Source organism: Astyanax mexicanus, chromosome 8 (assembly GCF_023375975.1).
Source record: "Astyanax mexicanus isolate ESR-SI-001 chromosome 8, AstMex3_surface, whole genome shotgun sequence".
Lineage (NCBI taxonomy): Eukaryota > Metazoa > Chordata > Actinopteri > Characiformes > Acestrorhamphidae > Astyanax > Astyanax mexicanus.
Window position 1 is genome coordinate 13,476,800 of NC_064415.1, and position 26,569 is coordinate 13,503,368.

Consider the following 26,569-nt stretch of genomic DNA (forward strand, 5'->3'; position numbering starts at 1 on the left):
ATATGATTTTCAGATTTTTACAAATATAGACTGTACCATTGTTTTTGTTTTTGTTTTTGTTTTTTACAAAAAGCAATAATGGAAAAATCTGATATATATTTTTTTATCAGATTTTTCCTGAAATTCAGATTGTGAGCAGCAGCAATAGAAAACTCGAAAACTGGAAAAGGATAAAAACACATTTCTTCATTATACTGAAATGGAAAAAAGTAATTCATGGTTTTGGTGTAAAATGTTCTGGAGAATTTAATGCCTGCAGGGTGCAAACTAAATCTATAAAAATATATTATTATTATTATTATTATTATTATTATTATTATTATTATTATTATTATTATTATTATTATTATTATTATTATTATTATTATTATTATTATTATTATTATAACCGGACCGTTCTTGATATCCCACATAATTAAACCGTTACATTGTAAAAAAAAATCTGCTGGCTTTGCTCTAATGTGCGCGCTTGTGTCCTAACAAGGGTACTTGGTTACTGCATCGATTACACAAGCTTAGCGTTTCTAGCCAGGGCAATAGTGCGTAATTTGGAGCACAGCCACGGTGCGCATGCTCCGTCGGCTGTCCTTGGCGGTTGGTTATTAGGCATATAGACAGACGCCCGCAGCTAGCAGCGAGCCCCGGGTCTGGCTGGCAGTGTCTCACACAGCGGGGAGAGGCTTCTGGAGCGGGTACCGTCTCCACCCAGCGCTGGATAACCCCGGGGAACGGGCGAGGATGGGCGGACGGACTGATGAAGCGAGCTGATCTGTATTTCTCCGTGTTCAGAGAGAGATAACCGGCGCCGTACAGCCGGATACATTTCAGCAGCGGGCGAGCGAGCGGCGCGTCCGTTAGCTGTTAACGTTTAGCCTGCTTAGCTACGGGTACGATGCTTCAGTCTGAATCTGGGCTGTTTCACCTTTAAACATATTTAATCCCATGTTTAAAGGATTTATATTTTACTAAAACCCAATAGAACACGATCAGAACTCCGTCAGAACCCGTGTTTCAGCGAAAAAGGTAAGATAAACAAATGTCTGTTTAACGTTACTGTCGCACAATTTATTAGGTCATGTAGCCAAACATTTCATATTTACTGTTCTTAAATATATTTTCATGCAGTTTATTGCTATGTTTAGCCTTCTGTATTCGGGATTTTCTATATTATCTAGGTAATTCGTGGCTAAATGATGACTGGTTGGCTGGCAGATAGCAAACCTAGGTTAGCTAGCTTAGCTAACCTAACTCTACAAAGCCGGGCATCTGACCTGCTCTGTCAATTTGTGCCACCCTGTCAAAACGCGCAAGCTAGCTGGAGGTGGGTAATCTCTTAAAATATATATGTAAATATTGAGATACTAAAAATACTCAAATCTCAAATAAAAACTAAGTATTTAAAAATAATGATAGCATGTCAAAATAATGAGATCTCAAAATATAAAAGTTTTTTTATTTTAACACAAACTTACATTGTGTCATAATGTCTTGATGAATGGACCAATAGAAATTCTCTAAAATTATCCTAAATAAATTCCATATAGACTTCCATTGAAAATGAAGGTTTTATTTCCTTTATGTAAAGTTGCTTTCGTGCATTCGTGAAATAACGACCTGGTATCTCAAAATAATGACTTCATAGGATCTCAGAATAATGACTTCATAGGATTTCAGAATGACTTCATAGGATCTCAAAATAATGACTTCATAGGATCTCAAAATAATGACTTCATTGGATCTCAAAATGACTTCATAGGATCTCAAAATAATGACAGTATCTCAAATCAATGATTTTATAGGATTTCAGAAAAATGACCTAGTATATCAAAATAATGACTTCATAGGATCTAAATAACGACTTATTAGTATCTCAAGCAATGTTTGTACTAAGCTCAGATTGTATATAATACACCAAAGAAAAACAGAATTATCACATACAACTCTTTAAAACGATGGGTCAGCGCATGCGCAGAACGCCTGGGTAGCACATATAGATGTGCAGCGCAACTGGGCAGAACACAGGCCAGGCTTTGTCCAGCTACAGTGACGAAGTCTAGCGCTAGGTTAGCATTTAGGCTAAAAACACGAGCTTGAAAGGGTCTTTCCTCTTGTTTGGATGCGATGTCAGCAGTCTCAGTCTGTATAATCTGGAGCTGGGTGGATTTTAATTCTTTAAATTAAACCAGAACAGAGACTACGTGAAGGTTTGTGCTGTTTATTTGAGCTATTTTGTTGAATTCGTGATGCGCCATTCACGTGTATTGATTGAAGTCTGCTTTTGGACTGTTTTATAACGTGTTCTTTATCTTTATCTTACTTTACTTTTCTTTGAGATTATTTGGCTTGAATTTGTTATTTAGCTACAATTTTAATAGATTTTCGTTTTGTTCCCGTTCTACCTTAAAAAATACAAGCATGGTTACATTATGAAGCTCCACGGGGCCAACGTATAACTACTGCAAAATTTAAGGTGGAACGGAAAATTCCAACAAAAAGCCAAATTAAGTCTTGTAAAGTCCAGTGTTTTGCTGAATGGCGCCCCTGTGATGTCCTGTCGGTCACCTTGATTGATCCTAAATCTAATTCTACACATCCATACACTCATCCTTTAATTAGGTCTTAGTAAAATATGATCAGATAGAGAAATATGCTGGAGCCTGCACAGATAGTCTATGGGACACTTAAAGTAAAGTAGTGTGGTGCATGTTTGGTGCTCAGTTCAGCATCCTGCTCCATCTGATGGAAGTAACAGGCTTCCTCCTCTGCTGCATTGCAGTGAATAATACACGGGGTGGGGGGTGGTGGAGGTGGAGGAGGTTTTAAGTGTATTTATCAAAACCTTTCTTTAAATTGAGAAAAATGTGTGACTGTAATAGTGATTTACACATGATTGAACAATTCTTTTATGCATGAAGTCTCAATTTTCAACACGGCTTACCTACAATGTGTGGGTGAACTTTTTATACAATGTTGGAATGCAGATCATAAAGTCCTACATTTCAATAAATAATAAATAAAAATATTTACTTTAAAGTAAGTCAGTGAAGTAAGTAAAGCATTCTCAAAATAATGCACTTATATCAAAGTTATCACGCTGTGACTAGTTGGTTACTGAGGTTTTGAAGCTGTTTTCTGCTCTTTTGCTTTTCCAGCCCAGCCTAGTGGTGAAGTGGCAGCGCAGCAGGGAGGTTATGAGATCCCAGCCCGGCTCAGAACTCTACACAACCTGGTTATTCAGTATGCCTCTCAAGGCCGGTATGAGGTAGCTGTGCCGCTTTGTAAGCAGGCTCTGGAAGACCTGGAGAAAACCTCCGGCCATGACCACCCAGATGTTGCTACTAGAGGTGTGCCAAAAAATCGATTCACATAAGAATCTTGATTCTCATTTACTACGATTCAGAATCGATTTAAAATGTCCCAAAATCGATTCTAAGGTCCAATCCCATTTCTTCCCTTGGCCCTACCCCTCACGGTAAGTTCACACTGCAGCGGCACGAAGCGTTTTTCGCTCCGCCTCCCACTGCCCAAAGCGACCGTGGCCGCTGCAGTTTGAACTTACCGTCAGACCCACACAGAGCGTAGGTGTATGAGAATCACCGGTAAGATGGCAGAACAAGCACTATATTACCTTAGATTAACGTGTAGTTTTAATGTTTTATGGCAGAATGCTTCATAACAAGCATAAAAAAGATCGCTAGTAGTTAGTTTCAGTTTCTGTTAGCTAGCTAACTAGCTAACTTTCCAGTTCCACCTTAAATAACGCTACAGGTGGCAGCGGGCTGCAGCATTTAAGGCGGAACGGAAAAATAACAATAAGCTAATCAGAGCTAATTTCAGCTCCCCATCACAGAGGAATTAAGGAATGGACAATATGAATTAATTTCTCCACCTCCTGCCCCCTTTCTGAAGAAATACAACGGCCTAAAATTAACTAGTTAATCAGCAGCTGCTCCTGAACTTTAGCGCTCCACTGCTATCATCACATCAGCCCAGCAGCGTCACCTACACACCACCGCTAGTAGCCTGGTAATAAAGCAGTGTTATTTATTATTTATTTATTGTTCATTAACGTCATTGTGATATCCCAGTGATTCCTCTGTCACTGAGGACCCACATTCCTGCACATTTTATTGTTTTTGTAACACATTACCTTCTCCAGGACCAGTGTATATTTTGGAGGCTTTTTTTCAATAAGTTTTCAATAAATTTTTATAAATCAAATCGTTTTGAATCAAAAATCGATTTTGAATCGAATCGTGGCCCCCAAAATCGGAATCGAATCGAATCGTGAGATAGTAAAAGATTCCCACCCCTAGTTGCTACAATGCTCAACATTCTTGCCCTCGTCTACAGGTTTGTGCACTATTGAAGAACATTGCAGGTGGTAAATTTAAAAATGTAGCAGTTTTCACTGAAAAGCTTTGACTGATGTTTTGTTTGTTATAAGATTAAATTAAAATGTCAGTCTGAATTATTTTGTTAAATGATAGAATGTTGTGTTTAATGGTATCAGTGTGCTGGAACAACCATACCTGCTAAGCCTAATATATTCATTCTAAAAACTGGGGTGTCTGGTCGCTTTTTTGTGACTGAGCGCAGTCTCTCTCTCTTTCTCTCTAACTAAACATAACCTGGAATCGGATTTATCCGCTCTGAAAGGAGACTGCATCAGACCCACCCAGTTTATTAAAATGATTTTTCCGCATGCTCAGTGCAATTATGCATTCTCACCAGAGAGGGCCTAATCCCAAAACGTACGCACATCATCTTTAAGTTAAATAATTATTTTATTATTCTAATTTTTGTTTCTCTCTCCTGCACTGGATTTGCGATACCCTGTAACTGGCCTTTTTTTAGAGGTGGGACAAAATTCAGATATCATATCGTTATTTTACCCTCTTCATACAGCAGAGGGGGGATAGTTGTAGAATCACAGTATTGTGGTATCTGGCAACGTTCATGATAACATATCGTAAGATGCCCTGTGATTTCCACGTGTAGTTCTGAGTGAGTCTGAGTAAAAAAGTGCAGGGGCAAAATTGATTAACGCTCATTGTACACATTGCTCAGCTGTTGTACAAAATAGACAACTGTGTGTTATTCTGAATTATTACATCCATACTTTTTTTTCTGTAGGGATCAGAATAAGTACAAAGAGGCAGCTCACCTGCTGAATGATGCCTTGGCTATCCGGGAGAAGACACTTGGTAAGGACCACCCTGCTGTGGCTGCAACCCTCAACAACCTGGCTGTGCTTTATGGCAAACGTGGTAAATACAAGGAGGCTGAACCTCTTTGCAAGAGAGCACTGGAGATCAGAGAGAAGGTACTGGGGAATTTGTTAAGAAAAAACTACAGTGCTTTGTTAGATTAGCTAAATTGACTTAATAATATGTATTCCAGCTAAGGAATATAAATACAATATGTATGTTTGTTTGTTCGGCAGGTTCTGGGGAAGTACCATCCAGATGTGGCTAAGCAGCTGAATAACCTGGCCCTGCTGTGTCAGAACCAGGGCAAATACGAGGAAGTGGAGTACTACTACCGCCGAGCCCTGGAGATCTACGAGAGCAAGCTGGGGGCTGATGATCCTAATGTGGCCAAGACCAAGAACAATCTGGTGAGCGCAGAACATGAACTTTCTCAGGCAGATTAGAGGAGTTTGGCCAAAGGCAAATAGTTAATCCCCTTAGAGAGTTGACCTTAACCTTATTTGTATTGAAACCTGGAGTTTTAACACCACCTGCATACAGTGGTGCTTTTCCTGCTCTTAACACACCTGATCAAAAGAAACCATGCCACTGTATCCGTATCTTTCTTAATTTTAGATTTTATATGGGTGTCTTGGCACAGAGTCAACACTAAAATGTGCAGAATAATATTAGAGCACCAGTACCAGTGATTTTGGGCCTGGAGCTTTAAGCCTTGATTTATTTTTTGCCAAGTATGAATGATATTATAATCAGAAAATTAATTGTTTGTAAGAAATACAGAAATTATAAGCTGTAAAATTGAAGCCAATGCTCATGTTTTCTCCCTTTGTCTCTCTCAGGCGACATGCTACCTGAAACAGGGGAAGTTTAAGGACGCAGAGGCTCTGTACAAGGAGATCCTGACCCGTGCACATGAGAAACAGTTTGGATCCGTTAATAGTGAGCATACTCATTTTCCAATGTCTGCTACAGTAGAATTAGCTCAGTATAAGACATTCTTGGAAATGGTTGTAGGAGGAATGTGGATCTAGCCTAATCTTGCCTGCTTTAAAGAACAGATAAGCTTACACATTCTTTTGGCCACATGACAAACCTTTAAGCCACTCAAACATTTCCTCACAGCAAAGATCTGCCCTGTAATTGACTTGACCTGATTAGTATGTGTGTTCTTACTTATTCACACAAGCTCATTATAGTAAGAAGTAGGGCTGCAACTGATGATTTTTATAGGATAGTCGACTAATCTGAAAATAATATATTTTTTCCGATTAGTCAGCGATTAATTCTGCCAGTGAGTAAAAATGTAATCTGTTGTGTTTGGGCACTTTTGGAGTTGAGTGTAAACAGTGTGAGTTGACAATGAAATTTGTAGTTGACAAATTGAATTAATCTACATTGATGACTATTTAGACTAATCGTTGCATCCCTAGTTAGAACATTATAGTAGATTGTATAGGTCAGAACTAAATCCTATGAATACAAATATTTATAAAGCTTACTATAATTGTGTTTATTAATGTTCTTTGTTTATACTCATAGACTGTAGATTGAATTTAAGTAAATAAGAACAGCTGAGCACATTTGTTGATGGTTCCTTTCTTTTTTCTAGATGACAACAAGCCCATCTGGATGCATGCTGAGGAGCGGGAAGAGAGCAAGGTATGCTTAAAGCCATCCATCATCAGACAGCTTCTGTCAATAATTAACCAAATACTAATAACAGTTTAATCTACAGTAGCAATAATAAACCCAATACTAATAACAGTTTATTCTACAGTAGCAATAATAAACCCAATACTAATACACTCTGCATTCACTTTGCATGCATATGTATGTTTAAAGAAATGTATTAATCTATATCTGGGTCCTGGGCTGAGACCGGTTGAGAACCACTGATCTAGAAAATGATACTCTTTGTTGTTGAAACAGGGTAAGACGAAAGACTCTGGTTTCTATGGCGAGTACGGCAGCTGGTACAAAGCCTGCAAAGTGGACAGGTGAGTGCAGCACAAACATAATCAACCACATTAAAGCAGAAGTATATGAGATCTATTTTTTCTTTTTTTTATGCAAATAGTGCGTTGAGTGCCATCTCACAAAAAACTTTGCACATGCAGCTTCTGTGAAAGTAAAATAATAATTTTAACTGAGGCAGTAGAACAGTATTACAATTTACAGTGTTGCTCAGTTACTAAGGCTGATCCCATGAAGCTCCACCAAATTTCAATAGTGCAATACAAGCATTCTCACCCAGTGTGACAGTGATGGAGACCCAATTCTTTCTATCAGGATCAGTAAAGTATCAACACATTTCTGAAGCTGCTATTTCAAGATGCAGTTGTTACATAATTGTTTTTCCTGTGAAAATGTTCAGTTAATTAATTAACAGATGTGTTTGATTTGTCTGTCATTTCTTGTCTGTTGTTTGGGAAACCATAAAATGTCTTGCATGTTTTCTCCTTGTCTTTGTAGGGCATTGATGCAATTAACCAGAGTAAAGTAGTTGAGCTGCTCAAAGATGGTGTCTCTGGTGGAGACAGACGACAGAATCGAGACGGTCTGAATGGTCCTGGGGGGATAATGAGGGAGACGAGGCTGAATGGAATGGGGTTGGTCTGCTATTTTCTTATTGTTTCTGAGTGGTCATGCATTGTGTGTGTTATGACTCAAAAGGTAAAATGATTACCGTATTTTTTGTATTTATAAGGCGCACTTAAAATCCTCAAATTTTCCCCAAAAATCGTCAGTGTGCCTTAAAATCCAGTGCACCTTGTATTAATTCAAGCAGTCAGGTATTAAGGAGCAGTAGAGGTACTCCGCTGAAGTACAGCGATTTGTCGCTGCGAGAGGCGACAAGCGGCAGAGCGACACGGAGCTGAAATTTTCTCAACTTTATGCAAATTAATTATGACGATTATGAATTATAACCCGATTGGCTCCTAGCTTTTCTTTGGACCAATCACATACAAGGCGGTCCAACAGGGTGGCCGCGGGTCCTTAAAAAGTCTTAAATGGTATTAAATTTAATTTTTGTCAAATAAGGCATTGAAAAGTCTTATTTTGTCTTAAAATTTCAACCAAAATGTCTTAAATTTGCCGGAGCTAAATTTAGGGGGGAATAATTCCGTCAGCCATGTGTTGAACTTCGGGGGTGGAAATCGGTAGTTAGCCATGCAGTGCCAACATAACATGCGTGTGCGCGAGAGAGTGTGAGTAAAGGACACAGCGAGCGCGAGAGAGAGACTGAAACATAACGAGAGAGAGAGCGCGCCTGTAACATAGCGAAAGAGAGACTGAAACATAACGAGAGAGAGAGTGAGCGCGCGCCTGTAAATAGTGAGAGAGAGAGAGAAAGAGAGACTGAAACATAGCGAGAGAGAGAGAGCGCGTGCCTGTAAATAGCGAGAGAGAGAGAGAGAGAGAGAGAGAGACTGAAACATAGCGAGAGAGAGAGAGCGCGTGCCTGTGAATAGCGAGAGAGAGAGAGAGAGAGAGAGAGAGAGAGAGAGACTGAAACATAGCCAGAGTGAGAGATGAATTAAACCGTGATTAAACAGCTTCAAATTATGCAAGTGTCCACTCAGGCTCACTCACCTGGCGAAGTGAAAATCACGCTATGTTTCTGTATCTGGAGGTGTCATAAAGCAAGGATGTAGGGCCCTAGAAGAGAGGCACCCTAGAACAGCTCTGTGATGCATTTTTTTCTCGCTCCAGTAAATTTTTATTGTAATTAAATGAAAGAATAAAAATATTATTTGTCTGTTTTAATAAGCACATTTTTTCAATTAAATTTAATAATATTTTTTATTTTATTTACTCATTCTCACATTTAAAATACCTATATAATAGATAAGAGCGAATAAATAATACATCTATATTAAATATATATATGTATTAAATATATTAAATTGAATTTGGTTCTGTATAAAGTTTCATTGTGTATACTGTACAGTGAGAAAATTGTAATGTTTATGTCTTGTATTGTGTCTTGTGCATTCACATTTGAAGTTTTTAAGCAGCTAGATTAAACGTAAATAATCAATAGTTTTTTATTTTAACGTGTATGATCTTGCGAGATGGTCTTAATTTTCTTTGGAAAAGGGTATTAAAAAGTCTTAAAATGTCTTAATTTTCACTTGGTCAAACCTGTAGACACCCTGTCCAAGGTCCTCGAGCTTCTGCTCTCTGAGTTTTTAGTTTCTTTCGCTGTTCATTCTGTTGAATGGGGTGGACCCACGTCAATCTGCGGGAACGGCTGCGTTTCCAGAGCAGGTAAATCACAGAAACGGCCAAGAGTCTAGCCAGTTTGGGAGTTATAGCTGTAAAATAAAGTGGCCAAGCGATTCCTTTTTTGTGCATTTTTTTTTGTCGGAGGCTGGACCATGATACATGCGATCGTTGAGCTTGACACGCCCACAAGCGACAAACGGGGGGCGACACAAGCGACTCGTCGCGTTCCAGTGTGAACGCAGGGTTACTCACTCAAATAAGTGGTTTTCAGGAGAGAATTCTATGTAGCTTAACATCCAGCACTTGTTTGACTAGAATTAAAAAAAAAGAAAATTGTATTACAGTTTTGTTTACTTAGGCACTTCCACCAGCTTCCTCATTAGAAGGGAAACATTGCGACATCCCTGCTCATCCTGATGTACTTCGTATGATGTACTTACTTAGGATCTGATTAATATATGTGATTTATGACTCTGTAAATGCAGTTCTGGAGGCCTAAAGCCTGCAGATTGTTGTGGGTGGACGGTTTAATGGTTATTTAAGAAGCTAAAAAGCCTGTTAGTGAATTATTCAGGATGGGATTTGGGTAATTCTTCATAGGGCTTCGTGTGGTGTTTAAAATGTGATGTACAGTGCCCTCCATAATTATTGGCACCCCTGGTTAAGATGTGTTCTTTAGCTTCTCATAAATTGAGTTTTGTTAAAAATAATATAGGACCACGATGGAAAAAAAGAGTAAAATACAACCTTTAACTCAAGTGAATTTATTCAGTAGGAAAAAAATCCCACATTAAGAAATAATTATTTAACATCAAATCATGTGTGCCACAATTATTAGCACCCCTGATGTTAATACTTTGTACAACCCCCTTTTGCCAACAAAACAGCACCTAATCTTCTCCTGTAATGTTTCACAAGATGGGAGAATACAGAAAGAGGGATCTTTGACCATTCCTCTTTGCACATTCTCTCTAAATCATCCAACGATCTGGGTCCTCTCCTCTGCACTCTCCTCTTCAGCTCACCCCACAGGTTTTCAATGGGGTTGAGGTCTGGGGACTGAGATGGCCATGGGAGGAGCTTGATTCTGTGTGCGGTGAACCATTTCTGTGTAGATTTGGCCACATGTTTAGGGTCATTATCTTGCTGAAAGACCCAGTGACGACCCATCTTCAGCTTTCGGGCAGAAACCACCAGATTTTGTTTTAAAATGTCCTGGTATTTTAGAGCATTCATGATGCCATGCACCCTAACAAGGTTCCCAGGGCCTTTGGAAGAGAAACAGGCCCACAGCATCACTGATCCCCCCCCCGTATTTCACAGTGGGCATGAGGTGCTTTTCTGCATACTCAGCTCTTGTGTTACGCCAGACCCACTTAGAGCATTTGTTGCCAAAAAGCTCTATCTTTGTTTCATCTGACCAAAGCACACGGCCCCAGTTGAAGTCCCAGTACCGCTTAGCAAACTCCAAACGTTTGCGTTTATGATTGTGAGTGAGAAATGGTTTCTTCCGTGCATCCCTCCCAAACAGCTTGTTGGCATGTAGATAGCGCCTGATGGTTGTTTTGGAGACTTTGTGACCCCAAGAAGCTACCATTTGTTGCAATTCTGTAACAGTGAGCTTTGGAGAACTTTTTATTTCTCTTATCATCCTCCTCACTGTGTGTGGTGGCAAAATAAACTTGCGTCCTCGTCCAGGCTTGTTTACCACTGTTCCAGTTGTTTTAAACTTCTTAATAATTCCTCTGACAGTAGATATGGACAGGTGTAGGCGAGTAGCGATTTTCTTGTAGCCATTGCCTGACTTGTGAAGGTCAACACACATCTGCCTCACTTGAATGGTATGTTCCTTTGTCTTTCCCATGTTGAAGATAAATGGCCTCTGTGTCACGTCATATTTATACCCCAGGGAAACAGGAAGTTGTGAATTACTAATTAAATGTTCCTACACACTCTGATCAACTTCGTAAACTACTGTAGAAGTGACAGAAATACTTTTATTAAATGTATTTCCTAAGAATTGTTAGGGGTGCCAATAATTGTGGAACAGGTGATTTTATGAAGAATAATTATTTCTTAGTCAGGGATTTTATTTCCCCCTTAAAATTTACTTGAGTTAAAGGTTGGACTTTACTTTTTTTTTTAAATTGTGGTCCTATATTATTTTGAACAAAACTCAATTTATGAGAAGCTAAAGAACACATCTTAACCAGGGGTGCCAATAATTATGGAGGGCACTGTATGTGCTGCCCTCTTCAGGATGGGAATGGTTCTCTGCGTCGGAGTGGCTCCGAGATCCGGGATGCTCTGAGGCGTAGCAGTGAGATGCTGGTGAAGAAGCTGCAGGGCAGTGGCCCACAGGAGCCACGCAACCCAGGGTGAGCAGGGGAAGATGATCAGACCTAATGAACCACAGAAAGATAGAAATTCTTACATTGGTTACTGAGGTACTGACTCAAAGGGGTATCTGTGTGTGTTTTCACATTTAAGGATGAAGAGGGCAAGCTCTCTGAACTTCCTTAACAAGAGTGCAGAGGAGAGTTCACAGGTATGTAGAAATGCACACACAAACACACTGTATCAAGCAGGTGTGTGTATTTATCATTACTGCCAGGCTCACTATAAAATGAACATATGCTTGTTTATTCCTTCACTTTTCATTTGATCAGTTCCACTGAGATTATAGGGGCTTTTTGTAGTTATATATTTATAGACTGTAGTTGTTCTGTTCTGTTTTTCTTCTTCTTGGTGATTAGGACTCCATAGGACCACCACAGTGCAGGTATATTTTGGGTGGTGGGTTATTCTCAGCACTGCAGGGACACGGTGACATGACATGGTGGTGGTTGTGGGCGTATTGGTGGGTTTTGCCCTGATATGAGTGAAAGGGACACAGCGGCAGTGCTGCTGGAGTTTTTAAACACTGTGTCTACTCACTGTCCTACACTGTATTAAACATGCCTATTTAGCTGATCCACTTTATAGATGTAAAGGAACTCATCTGTTGATGCACAGTTTGTGTTGGTGCCCACAGGATGCTGCTGACAGGACACTGCCAGCTAAATATATCTGGTTGCTGGAGGGTTCTCAGTTCATCAGTAACTCTGAGGTGTTTAAAACTCCAGCAGCACTGTGTTTAAAACTGGTATTAGCACCACACTACTAAAATTGATTTTCTCTCAGTTTTAACTTCTGTTACTTCCGCTCCCTGTGGGCTCAGAGTGACCCTACTCCCGCTAGAGCTTAGATGGGGCCCAAAAAATCCAACCCGAACCATAAACTCTCATTATGAGCCCGAGCCCGACCCAACACGAACCATAAACTGGCTGTTTTTGGGCTGTTTGAATGAGCGAGATATGATCAGAATTATGTTAATTAACACTGTAACATAGAAGCATATAACTATTATTTTATTAAAATGATTTTTAAGAACACCTACACACAGTGCTGCAAGTCAAACGCGGAGACGTTCACGGGCGCCCAGAGCTACGTGATTATAACATTTTTCATTATAGTTTGATTTAATTTTTTTCTCCTACAGTTCAGTTAGTTTTAATTCGTTTTTAGAGTGTGCTTGCTATTTTTTATTTGTTTTCACACATCTTATCAGAGAGAGAGAGAGAGAGATTTGCGTGTTCTGGTGTATGAGTTCTCACATACTGTATCTCCTGCTTCTCTTTTATCTCCCTCGCACTCATATTCTAATCCCACGTGACATACATAATAATACATAATTCTGCAGTTTCTAAGTGTTTTCTGATGTATTTTGCAGCTAGCGTGTGCCCACCCGGCCAAGGGATTTCCCACCACATTCCTGTGACATAGGCATCTTTTAATGCTATTTTTATTTTATATTTATTTATGTTTCCACTCCAGCAGTTTTACTGCGGGCGGTGTTGTGCCGATTTTGCTCTTGAAGTGGAGCAGAATTCTGCGGGGAGTCAGATTCAAAAACAGCGGCAGTGCGGCGGCACCACGCGGTCCATGACGTTAATTAATTTAATTTATAACGCCGCAAAATAACGACAGAAAACCCTCAGGAATCTGCAGAATGGGATTAGAATATGAGCGCAAGGGAGATAAAAGCAGGAGATACAGTACCTGTTGTGAGTAGCTCATTCACCAGAACACCCCACACAGAGGATAAACTGATAAATCTCTCTCCCCCTACAGCCCCCCCCACTCGCACTCACTCATATTTGATAATTTTGGTGAAAATTGGGGAAACCTGTAAAGTTTATTGAGTGTTTGAGTTTGTTTGTGTTTCTCAGATTGAGCTCTCTGATGTGATGTGTAAAAACTAATAAAACCTAGCAAACTCACTCTAAAAAACAATTAAAACTAACTGAATTGGAGGAGAAAATGTGAAAACAAAATAAAATTAAACTACAATGAAACTATTATAGTATTAAAACTATTATAACCTTAAGTAACAAATCAAACAGTTTAAAATAATTCACCAGTTAGAATGTTATAATCACACAGATATGGGCGTGGGCAAGCTTCTCCACTTGTCTGCGTTTGACGTGCAGCGCTGTGTTTAGCTGTTCTTACACATTTTTATTAAATAATAGGTCTGTGCTCCGTCAGTGTTTCAGTGTTAATTAACATCATTCTGAACAGATTTCGCTCATTCAAACAGCCTGAGAACAGCCAGTTTATGGTGGTATGGAGAAGGAGGAGCACTCACTGCAACCCCCACCCCCCCCCCACCCCCCCCACCCCCACCCCCCCCGCCCCTCAACAGCACACGCTCAGAAGCCCCTCCCCCTGGCCATTCAGTAACAGAGCGTTCGTTCGCTCTATTAGTGCGCGCACCGAAATTCCGCTGTCCATCCGGGTGTATCGAACCAAACAGGCCAAACCGAACGGTTCGATAAAATACGGAGAACCGTTGCATCCCTAGTTAACACAAATGTTTTTTCACTTTCAGTTTTCGTGTCGATTTCGTGCCGGGGTTCGAGGAGAGAAACTAAGCTCTAACTACCGCCCGCGTTCGCCACATAAAACAACAACACTGAACTGAAGGAGAACGCAGCACCATTAACTTCCTGTGACTCGTTTACAGCTTTATTTCTCCGTTTTCAGTCACAAACACGCATTCTGAAGTAGAGGTTACTCGAGTAATTCGATTACACAATTTAAAAAATTGATCGATTAATTTTCTGTGCCTCGAGGAATAGTTTAATTAATGTTAAAACGTAGAGCACAGAATTTAGCCCGGACTTTTAATGTGGAATAGTGTGGTTAGAGTTTTGTCACCCAGGAAGCAGGTGGAGGAGGCGGAGGTTTTTAGAGCAGGGGCAGGTGAATTGAACTCATAACAAATCAATCAGATTAACATTAATGTAAATTAATAACATAACGACAGTGCTTTAGAGTGCTTATTATTACTAATACTGTCTAATATGTGTGTGAGGTTATTTTATTACAAGGGAGACACAGGGGTGATAGCATTCCGGCGCCGTGCCGGAAATCCGGCGTAGCGTGGCTCTGTAAAAAATAAAAAATAAAATAAATAAATAAATAAATAGAGCCGGTTCAGGTATTAAGTCCCGCCTCTCCGTAGAAACAGCCAGTCAGCTTGCTGTTTTAGGGGCGCGCGGAGGAGCGGGGGAAGCCCCTCCTTCGCTGTGAGATTTAGCAGTGGGATCGGACGCAGCAGCTTCAGCTGATTTTGAAACACATGGATATACGGAGATTTTTCTCAAAGAAAGATAACGGTAGGCTAAACACGTAAACTATGTGTTTCTGATAGCTGGTTAAAAATACACGTTTCTGAATCAGCACACAGATTAAACCCACTGTCATTAATAAACTGCAGCTGTGTTAGTGAGTTAGCTTAACTGTGGAATTAGCTAGATTAGGAGTCCAGGTTTTAGAAAATAAATAAACTATATATGTAATGTTCAACTTGCCCTGTACCTGATCAGCTAATCACTGTTTGACATATTTCACTGTTGTTATTAATTTAGGATTACAGGAGAAAATTAATTTAGCTAGTTAGCTAGAAGCCAGATGTAGTGGATAGCCAGAATTTGGTACAGTACTTTATGTTGGTAGTTTAAAGCAGTTTCTTAACCGTGATCACTGAACTAAAATTGTGTTTTCCACCTCATCAGCTAATAAACAATCCTTTACTGAGTGTACCTGTTAAAATCCCTTAGCCCCCTATGGAGCCTAAATTAATCATGTATATCCAGCAGTGTATTAAACACATCATACCACCACTTACTTTATTAAATGCCTTTAAAGCAGAGGAAGCTCTAGAATATGCAGAACAGTGTTAATATGCAGTAGAATATGCAGACCAGTGTAAATATGCAGGAACAGTGTTAATAAGCAGTAGAATATACAGACCAGTGTTAATATGCAGTAGAATATGCAGGAACAGTGTTAATATGCAGTAGAATATGCAGGAACAGGGTTAATATGCAGTAGAATATGCAGGAACAGGGTTAATATGCAGTAGAATATGCAGACCAGTGTTAATATACAGTAGAATATGCAGGAACAGGGTTAATATGCAGTAGAATATGCAGGAACAGGGTTAATATGCAGTAGAATATGCAGGAACAGTGTTAATATGCAGTAGAATATGCAGGAACAGTGTTAATATGCAGTAGAATATGCAGGAACAGTGTTAATATGCAGTAGAATATGCAGGAACAGTGTTAATATGCAGTAGAATATGCAGGAACAGTGTTAATATGCAGTAGAATATGCAGGAACAGGGTTAATATGCAGTAGAATATGCAGGAACAGTGTTAATATGCAGTAGAATATGCAGGAACAGTGTTAATATGCAGTAGAATATGCAGGAACAGTGTTAATATGCAGTAGAATATGCAGGAACAGTGTTAATATGCAGTAGAATATGCAGGAACAGGGTTAATATGCAGTAGAATATGCAGGAACAGTGTTAATATGCAGTAGAATATGCAGGAACAGTGTTAATATGCAGTAGAATATGCAGGAACAGGGTTAATATGCAGTAGAATATGCAGGAACAGTGTTAATATGCAGTAGAATATGCAGGAACAGGGTTAATATACAGTAGAATATACAGAACAGTGTTAATATGCAGTAGAATGTGCAGGAACAGGGTTAATATGCAGTAGAATATGCAGGAACAGTGTTAATATGCAGTAGAATATGCAGGAACAGTGTGAATATACAGTAGAATATGCAGGAACAGTGTTAATATGCAGTAGAATATGCAGGAACAGTGTTAATATGCAGTAGAATATGCAGGAACAGTGTTAATATGCAGTAGAATATGCAGGAACAGTGTTCAAATGCAGTAGAATATGCAGGAACAGGGTTCATATGCAGTAGAATATGCAGGAACAGTGTTAATATGCAGTAGAATATGCAGGAACAGCGTTAATATACAGTAGAATATACAGAACATTGTTAATATGCAGTAGAATGTGCAGGAACAGGGTTAATATGCAGTAGAATATGCAGGAACAGCGTTAATATGCAGTAGAATATGCAGGAACAGCGTTAATATACAGTAGAATATACAGAACATTGTTAATATGCAGTAGAATGTGCAGGAACAGGGTTAATATGCAGTAGAATATGCAGGAACATTGTTAATATGCAGTAGAATATGCAGGAACAGTGTGAATATGCAGTAGAATATGCAGGAACAGCGTTAATATGCAGTAGAATATGCAGGAACAGCGTTAATATACAGTAGAATATACAGAACATTGTTAATATGCAGTAGAATGTGCAGGAACAGGGTTAATATGCAGTAGAATATGCAGGAACATTGTTAATATGCAGTAGAATATGCAGGAACAGTGTGAATATGCAGTAGAATATGCAGGAACAGTGTTAATATGCAGTAGAATATGCAGGACCAGTGTTAATATGCAGTAGAATATGCAGGACCAGTGTTAATATGCAGTAGAATATGCAGGAACAGTGTTAATATGCAGTAGAATATGCAGGAACAGTGTTGATATGCAGTAGAATATACAGACCAGTGTTGATATGCAGTAGAATATGCAGGAACAGGGTTAATATGCAGTAGAATATGCAGGAACAGGGTTAATATGCAGTAGAATATGCAGGAACAGGGTTAATATGCAGTAGAATATGCAGGAACAGGGTTAATATGCAGTAGAATATGCAGGAACAGGGTTAATATGCAGTAGAATATGCAGAAACAGGGTTAATATGCAGTAGAATATGCAGAAACAGGGTTAATATGCAGTAGAATATGCAGGAACAGGGTTAATATGCAGTAGAATATGCAGAAACAGGGTTAATATGCAGTAGAATATACAGACCAGTGTTAATATGCAGTAGAATATGCAGGAACAGGGTTAATATGCAGTAGAATATGCAGGAACAGGGTTAATATGCAGTAGAATATGCAGGAACAGGGTTAATATGCAGTAGAATATGCAGGAACAGGGTTAATATGCAGTAGAATATGCAGGAACAGGGTTAATATGCAGTAGAATATGCAGAAACAGGGTTAATATGCAGTAGAATATGCAGAAACAGGGTTAATATGCAGTAGAATATGCAGGAACAGGGTTAATATGCAGTAGAATATGCAGGAACAGGGTTAATATGCAGTAGAATATGCAGGAACAGGGTTAATATGCAGTAGAATATGCAGGAACAGGGTTAATATGCAGTAGAATATGCAGGAACAGGGTTAATATGCAGTAGAATATGCAGGAACAGGGTTAATATGCAGTAGAATATGCAGGAACAGTGTTAATATGCAGTAGAATATGCAGGACCAGTGTTAATATGCAGTAGAATATGCAGGACCAGTGTTGATATGCAGTAGAATGTGCAGGAACAGTGTTAATATGCAGTAGAATATACAGGAACAGGGTTAATATGCAGTAGAATATGCAGGAACAGGGTTAATATGCAGTAGAATATGCAGGAACAGGGTTAATATGCAGTAGAATATGCAGGAACAGGGTTCATATGCAGTAGAATATACAGGAACAGAGTTGAGAAACACTGCTGTACACACATTTTACACAAGGACACCATCTTAAGAAGAGCTCAGTAGAAAAAATAAATAAAAGTGCACTTTTTTTTTTTACAAGAGTGGAGAAAATGTAAATATGAAAATGAAAACGTTATCTAAAATGTGTCACTTGACAATAAGGTCATACACAGACTATTAAATGTTTGAATAATGTGTCAACATTTATGCTTAGGTTACGTTTGAAATAATTTAACTTAATTTATTAATTATTAATTATTTAATTATTACTTATGGTATTTATGTCTATTTTGTGTTTTATTTATTTCTGTTTGCAATGTGGAAATGTATGTTGTGAATTTAAAAATTAAACCAATTGGTCATTCATTGTTAAGTGAAATTTCTTATATTATGAAATCTCTTATTTTATGTTTTATCAGATTACTCGATTAATCGAATAGATTTTTCAATACCGTACACGATTACTAAATTAATCGATAGCGGCATCCCTATTCTGAAATATAATTTAGTGTCTGTCTCTGAGTTTGATATAAAATACATGGGCTTGTAAACAATGTTTTGAATCATTGATTGATTTGTGAATTAAGTCGACTGTACACTCAACTCAAAGTGTCTGAGCACCACACAGATCACAAGATGGTTCACAAAACATCAGCGGAGTTTAAATGCCTTATTTTTTTCTATATAAAATTTTATTTTTTATATTATTTCTATTTTTTGTCTGTTCCAGTCTGGTTGCACTTGAACTCCTAAGTGAAACCAAAATAAAGTATAAAAAAAATATTAAAATTGGAAACATTTGGAAAAAAAAAAATATATATATATATACACTGCTCAAAAAAATAAAGGGAACACTCAAATAACACATCCTAGATCTAAATGAATGAAATATTCTCATTGAATACTTTGTTCTGTACAAAGTTGAATGTGCTGACAACAAAATCACACAAAAATCATCAATGGAAATCAAATTTATTAACCAATGGAGGCCTGGATTTGGAGCCACACACAAAATTAAAGTGAAAAAACACACTACAGGCTGATCCAACTTTAATGTAATGTCCTTAAAACAAGTCAAAATGAGGCTCAGTATTGTGTGTGGCCTCCACGTGCCTGTATGACCTCCCTACAACGCCTGGGCATGCTCCTGATGAGGTGGCGGATGGTCTCCTGAGGGATCTCCTCCCAGACCTGGACTAAAGCATCCACCAACTCCTGGACAGTCTGTGGTGCAACGTGACGTTGGTGGATGGAGCGAGACATGATGTTCCAGATGTGCTCAATCGAATTCAGGTCTGGGGAACGGGCGGGCCAGTCCATAGCTTCAATGCCTTCATCTTGCAGGAACTGCTGACACACTCCAGCCACATGAGGTCTAGCATTGTCCTGCATTAGGAGGAACCCAGGGCCAACCGCACCAGCATATGGTCTCACAGGGGGTCTGAGGATCTCATCTCGGTACCTAATGGCAGTCAGGCAACCTCTGGTGAGCACATGGAGGACTGTGCGGCCCTCCAAAGAAATGCCACCCCACACCATTACTGACCCACTGCCAAACCGGTCATGCTGAAGGATGTTGCAGGCAGCAGACCGCTCTCCACGGCGTCTCCAGACTCTGTCACGTCTGTCATGTGCTCAGTGTGAACCTGCTTTCATCTGTGAAGAGCACAAGGCGCCAGTGGCGAATTTGCCAATCCTGGTGTTCTCTGACAAATGCCAAGCGTCCTGTACGGTGTTGGGCTGTGAGCACAACCCCCATCTGTGGACGTTGGGCCCTCATACCATCCTCATGGAGTCGGTTTCTAACCGTTTGTGCAGACACATGCACATTTGTGGCCTGCTGGAGGTCATTTTGCAGGGCTCTGGCAGTGCTCCTCATGTTCATTCTTGCACAAAGGCGGAGGTAGCGGTCCTGCTGCTGGGTTGTTGCCCTCCTACGGCCTCCTCCACGTCTCCTGGTGTACTGGCCTGTCTCCTGGTAGCGCCTCCAGCCTCTAGACACTACGCTGACAGACACAGCAAACCTTCTTGCCACAGCTCGCATTGATGTGCCATCCTGGATGAGCTTCACTCCCTGAGCCACTTGTGTGGGTTGTAGAGTCCGTCTCATGCTACCACGAGTGTGAAAGCACCACCAACATTCAAAACTGACCAAAACATCAGCCAGACAGCATAGGTTCTGAGAAGTGGTCTGTGGTCCCCACCTGCAGAACCACTCCTTTATTGAGTGTGTCTTGCTAATTGCCAATAATTTCCACCTGTTGTCTATTCCATTTGCACAACAGCAGGTGAAATTGATTGTCAATCAGTGTTGCTTCCTAAGTGGACAATTTAATTTCACAGAAGTTTGATTTACTTGGAGTTTTATTGTGTTATTTGAGTGTTCCCTTTATTTTTTTGAGCAGTGTATATATATATATATATATAAGCTGCGGTCCAATCTGAAGGGAGCTGCCTAGGTAGTCATTGCCTTCAAAGGCAGCTCCCTCGTTCGGCAGCATTTTCACCCATAAGGGATCTTATAAGGCAGCGCGTTCGGGACACGCTCTGGAGTCAGCATACGTCATCACGTCTAGCGCGCTGTGCCCGTGAGCTTGTTTATAAATAACTAAAGTTAATGATCACTTACCTCGGGCTAAATCATAATGCAGCGGCAGCTATTTCTCTTTTACTCATCCAAATATTACAGATATTTAAATATTTACTTTAATTATATTTACTTTAATTATACACTTTTCCTCACTTCATTCTCAGAGTATGGTCAGTTTTATGTATGCATTTATTTTATTTTTGATTAGATGCTTTGTAGAAATGCATGAGTAATGAAACCATAATATAATAAATATTTTGTATGAGCCAGAGCTAAATTATCAAACTAAGCTACGTTTCACACAATAGTACATTCATACACAGTCAGCTAATTTTTATTATATCTTTATCTTTTAGTTGCATAAAACACATGATTCATAAACTTATTTTTTTTTTTATTTACCCATACCCACTAGTTGAGATGTGATACTACAATAAGCATAGTGACAATAAACACACAGCAAGCAAAAATAATAATGTTAAGAGAGAAAACTTTATTACATTCAAAGAAAAAATATATATATTCATAAAGGGAGCTAACGCTGCCTCCAGCCGGTCTGACCAGAGTTCACCTTCCCCGGCCCACGTTCATCCCTGTGGAAAAAATAAATCTGAATTAGTAACAGCGGTTTATGGAGAACACGCTCATAATTACACTATTTACACAGTAAATCACTCAGTTACAGGTAACTCTAGTTATTCCCTCTAACAATTAAACTATTTACACATTAAATCACTGAATTACAGGTTATTCTACAGTGTTACACTATTTACACAGTAAATCACTTAGTAATACGTAACAGAGACTTAAAACAGTTAAAACTTTTTACACTGGACGGCCAGGGTGTCTTTGTTTCCTAGCGGGGGTTTCCTCAGCGCTGCAGCCGCGTTTGGTACTCTGTAAGTCGGCTAGATGCGTGTTAGCTTACCCGGTAAATTAGCGCGATAAGCTACTCTACTACTGACACACCACCCCTTCATTTGTGTCACTGCAGTGCTGAGAATTACACACCACCTAAATAATAGCAGCTCTGTGGTACGGAGCCCGGGAGGGGCCGTGGATAAAAAAAATAATTAAATCGAGTGAATGATATAGCAGTTCGTGCTCACGTTTTCTTTAATTCGAGTGAACGATTTGCAATTCGTGCGCACGATTTCTGTAATTCGAGTGAAGATTTCTGTAATTCGTGCACACGTTTTTATGCGCGATAAGACAAGAAGCTCGGGAGGGAAAGGAACATTTTCTCTCTTGATCTGTTACAGGGGTGCGGTGATGATAATCAGTTATCTACCTTTATAACCTGCTGATATTAATGCACTAGTGTTACAGTTAGATACAGTACAGTGAGCAGATTTTGCCTGGTGGTGGAATCTCTACAGCAAGTGGGGGAGAGCCGTCCGCGGCATCGGTTCCCCGGCCGCGAGACACCTGCCGCGGGCGCAGGTCTTCACGGAGCTTATTTACCAACAATATAGACAAATACAGTCAATTCCAGTCATGAATAAAGGAAATAAACATTTTACTAATGCAGGATAACTGTGTGTTATTAAAACCAGATCAAAACAAAGTTAAAATGCAATGTGCAAATGTGTTTATTAATTTCTAAATAACCATTCAGCCAGCCTCCAAGGAAATACACCTTCTTAAATCTGGTTACATCATTATTACTTTTATGATAGATTTAATCTATATTTTAATAATTTGTATAAAAAATAAACACATAATTCAGAAAATATACATTTAACAAGTTTATAATTATTATATTTTTTATTTGAAGCTTGTGGCATGTTTCTGGGCAGGACACTGTGATTTGAGAATAAGCAGATATTCAGGCCATTTTATCAGATATAGAAACAGAATAATTTTAGGAAACATATTGTATAAATGATCAAATTGATCCAAATAATTATATGAAATGCCCATTTACTAAATATTTAGTAAAACATTGTATTAATAGTATTTTAGACCAGCTATTTTGATTTTATATAGTGTTACATATTTAAAGCAGCTCTTATATGAGCCATTCATAGACAACTGTCACACCTTGCATTAATTTTGTATTATCTTTATTTCCTTTTACAGTGTACATTTGGACCTAAGCCTTATAGCTGTATATTTATACAATTATACTTCTTTATGTTATATTATTGTTGAAAATAAGAAATTATAAACAGTTCCCCATTGCATTATAACTTTGTTTTGATCTGGTTTTAATAACACACAGTTATCCTGCATTAGTAAAATGTTTATTTCCTTTATTCATGACTGGAATTGATTGTATTTGTCTATATTGTTGGTAAATAAGCTCCGTGAAGACCTGCGCGCGCGGCAGGTGTCTCGCGGCCGGGGAACCGATGCCGCGGACGGCTCTCCCCCACGCGCTGTAGAGATTCCACCACCAGGCAAAATCTGCTCACTGTACTGTACATCTAACTGTAACACTAGTGCATTAATAACAGCAGGTTATAAAGGTAGATAACTGATTATCATCACCGCACCCCTGTAACAGATCAAGAGAGAAAATGCTCCTTTCCCTCCGAGCTTCGTGTCTTATTGCGCATAAAAACGTGTGCACGAATTACAGAAATCGTGCGCACGAATTGCAAATCGTTCACTCGAATTAAAGAAAACGTGAGCACGAACTGCTATATCGTTCACTCGATTTAATTTTTTTTTTTTTATCCACGGCCCCTCCCGGGCTCCGTACTGTGGTCTATCCTGTACAGTCCTGACCATTAAAGAATGCAGAGAAATAGATAGAGTACTGTCTGTAATTATAGAATTAGAGAGTGATCCTATATTGTGGGTCGTAATGTTCTCATATGACTGTATATTTAATCAAAATGCAATGATATGTTGATAAATGAGATCAGAGATCTACACCTGTACAACCCGGTATTTATGTTTTTGTTGCTTATTGCTAATCTAATTCTTTTACATTGTATTTCTAGGAAGCAAACAGTGGCCTATCAGAATGTAGAGGACTCAGCGCCAGTAACGTGGACCTGTCGAGGCGCAGCTCCCTGATTGGCTAGACAGTGAGGTTGGAGGGTTGGGCTCTGAAAAAAGGGGAGGACCCAGGAGAAGAGGCTGTTTTTGCCTTGTGGAAGTGAATCTCAACCCATCACTCTTGTTTAAGTCATTCATCTTCAAATCATTTTCCTAGGAAATCATTTAAAAGCAAAAGCTTCTTTAATTTGACAAAGCTGCTGTACTTCCAAATAGCTGTCTGCTTCGCTGTAAAATTACGCTAACATCGATCAAATTATTAACACATATAAACACATTAATAGTAAATTTTGCACAGATTAAGCCCAGTCCAGAACTGAACTGAACAAAACTGCACTGTTGGTGGTTTGAATGTCCTTTTAACAATAATAATAATAATAATAATAATATTCCTTTCAGTGTTAGATCAGGCTTTAATCTGTTTAAATACAGGTTAATGCAATACAAGTTCAGCATGCTGCTTACACTACACTACACTACAGGATGTCTGTCTGCACTGGAGACACCTAGTAGTGTCTCAGTCATGGCATGGGTGAAAATAGAAAAATGAATTATGAAAAAAAAACACGTTAGAATAGTTTATCATATAACAGTGAATCATACGAGAAGCATAATGTATGTAATTATAAACATTTTACCTTAATTATTAGCTGTGATCAGTTATGTTTAGGGATGAGGTACTCTTTCAGAGTGTGTGTGTGTGTGTGTGTACACTTCACTGATAGCATGGGTGCTGTGAATGCTAACTCCACACACACGGACACACGCACACACACAGATCACAACAGTAGTACGAGTGGTAAAAAAACACTTGACTTTTGACTTTAACAAGCAGAAAAAAAGATTTTCTTTTTAAAATTATGAGTAAAATACCTCCACTTTAAAATGAAAGAAAGGAAAAACGTACAGAAAAAACAGTAGTGATAACTGGTAAAACCTCACTTTTGCCTTCTGATTTTTATGTATATACAGGTTTAAATTATTTATTGTTTTTTCCTTCTTTGTAAATAGCACACAGGGTTTTGTTTACACAGTAGGAGGTGGTTCTCGTTGGACGTAACTGGAAAGTTGATTTACGAGACGAAAGAAATATGGTTTCGTTACGTTTTCAAAATGCTGTTTTGTTTTGGCTGTGAAAATCAGGTAGGGAGAATGAAACTGGACGAGAGGCACGTCGTGTTTACCTGATACTTTTCCTGTTCTTTTCCTTCGAGACCTTGGTACGAGCCAATGTCCAAAATGATGTTATAAAACTGGACTTTGTGTATAAATGTGTCTCTTTATTTGGGGCCCACGGTTTACCATTCTTGTTTGATCTCCTGATTTTAGTTTTTGTCATAAATTTATGTTCTGATGGCGGATTGGTTCTGTCAGTTGGGTATATAAATGATATCGATGGTTACTGAGTTATTGGGATATGTTTTTTTTGTTTTTTGTTTTTTGTGTAGGCTTTCTTTGTTGAGTTTTTTTTTTTTTTTTCTCAGCCAAAATGAGCTAGTCTTAAAAACGGGGCCAATGTAGAATTTGTTCTAGTGTTCATTTGGCTTGTGACTGTGATACATTGATTGATTGGTTGATTAATTGATTTGTTGCTCAGAGCAGCACAGTACTCATGCTAGATCACGTCATGTGAGGAACGCATTAAACTGAATGTCTGTGCAGTCGTTTGGCCTCATCAAAAAAAATAATTGAAATTACTATTCTTTTGCACTTCACTTAAATTTAAATGAAATTAAAATAATACTCAACTAGAGTGAAAAGGTCCCTGGTTGTACCTAGCCATACTGTACACTGTACAACAGGGGGCAAGCTTTATTGGTGAATGTTGATTGACATGCTGAATGAAGACTGTGCTACAGTGCAGAACAGAAGCAGTGTTAATAGAAAATGTTAATAGAAAGGTGCTGAAAGGTACCGGAGATGGTTTCTGATGTTCTTAGAAGGACCTGTGAATGTGTTAAGAGTTGAAGGCTGTTGGGAGTTGAAGGGCCAAGAAAGGTAGAAGAAAGGGCAGAAAGGAGATCAGGCTAGGATAAGGAATAGAAGAAGAACAGATGAGTTTACAAACTTGCTGCATTTGTTGTTTTTCACACTGTTTTTGTCTCATAAATCTACTACACAGCATTTTTAATGGAGATTTTTAATTAAAATAAAAAATAAAGTCTTTGGCTAGACTTAATCCCTATGTTTAACTGACCCATAGTGTTCAGATGCACTCTGCAGTTTCCCAATTTCTGTTAACACTCTTGATTTATCGAGTGGTGGAGGTCATGTTGGAGTTAAAACACTGCACTCCACAGAGGGACCATTAAGGTACTTATTAATGCTTTGTTTCCCAGCTCCCCATAGAATGTGACCATGCAGGTGATCTGTGATTCTTGGAGAAGTCACATGAGGAGGTGGCAGATATGCTCTTCTTCTCTTTAAAGATGGGTTTCGGTTGTGATTGGGCCAACGTCATGTATATTTCATATAAAAGGTTCAAAAGTAATAAATAAAAAGCTTCACTTTTCAAACCAATTTCATGTGGTTATT

At 38.9% G+C, this 26,569-nt stretch overlaps 1 protein-coding gene across 1 annotated transcript; it reads left to right on the forward strand.

Annotated features, from left to right (window-relative positions):
• The first annotated feature begins 1,952 nt into the window (after positions 1–1,952).
• Positions 1,953–26,554, forward strand: LOC111194330 (kinesin light chain 2). The gene is given in 14 exon segments (XM_049482794.1): positions 1,953–1,956; positions 3,126–3,344; positions 4,317–4,353; positions 5,137–5,326; positions 5,447–5,620; positions 6,053–6,152; positions 6,823–6,872; positions 7,143–7,210; positions 7,503–7,512; positions 7,686–7,785; positions 7,788–7,822; positions 11,703–11,821; positions 11,934–11,991; positions 23,977–26,554. Coding segments are annotated over 14 exon segments (1,248 nt in total). The 3' UTR covers positions 24,061–26,554.
• The last annotated feature ends 15 nt before the right edge of the window (positions 26,555–26,569 follow it).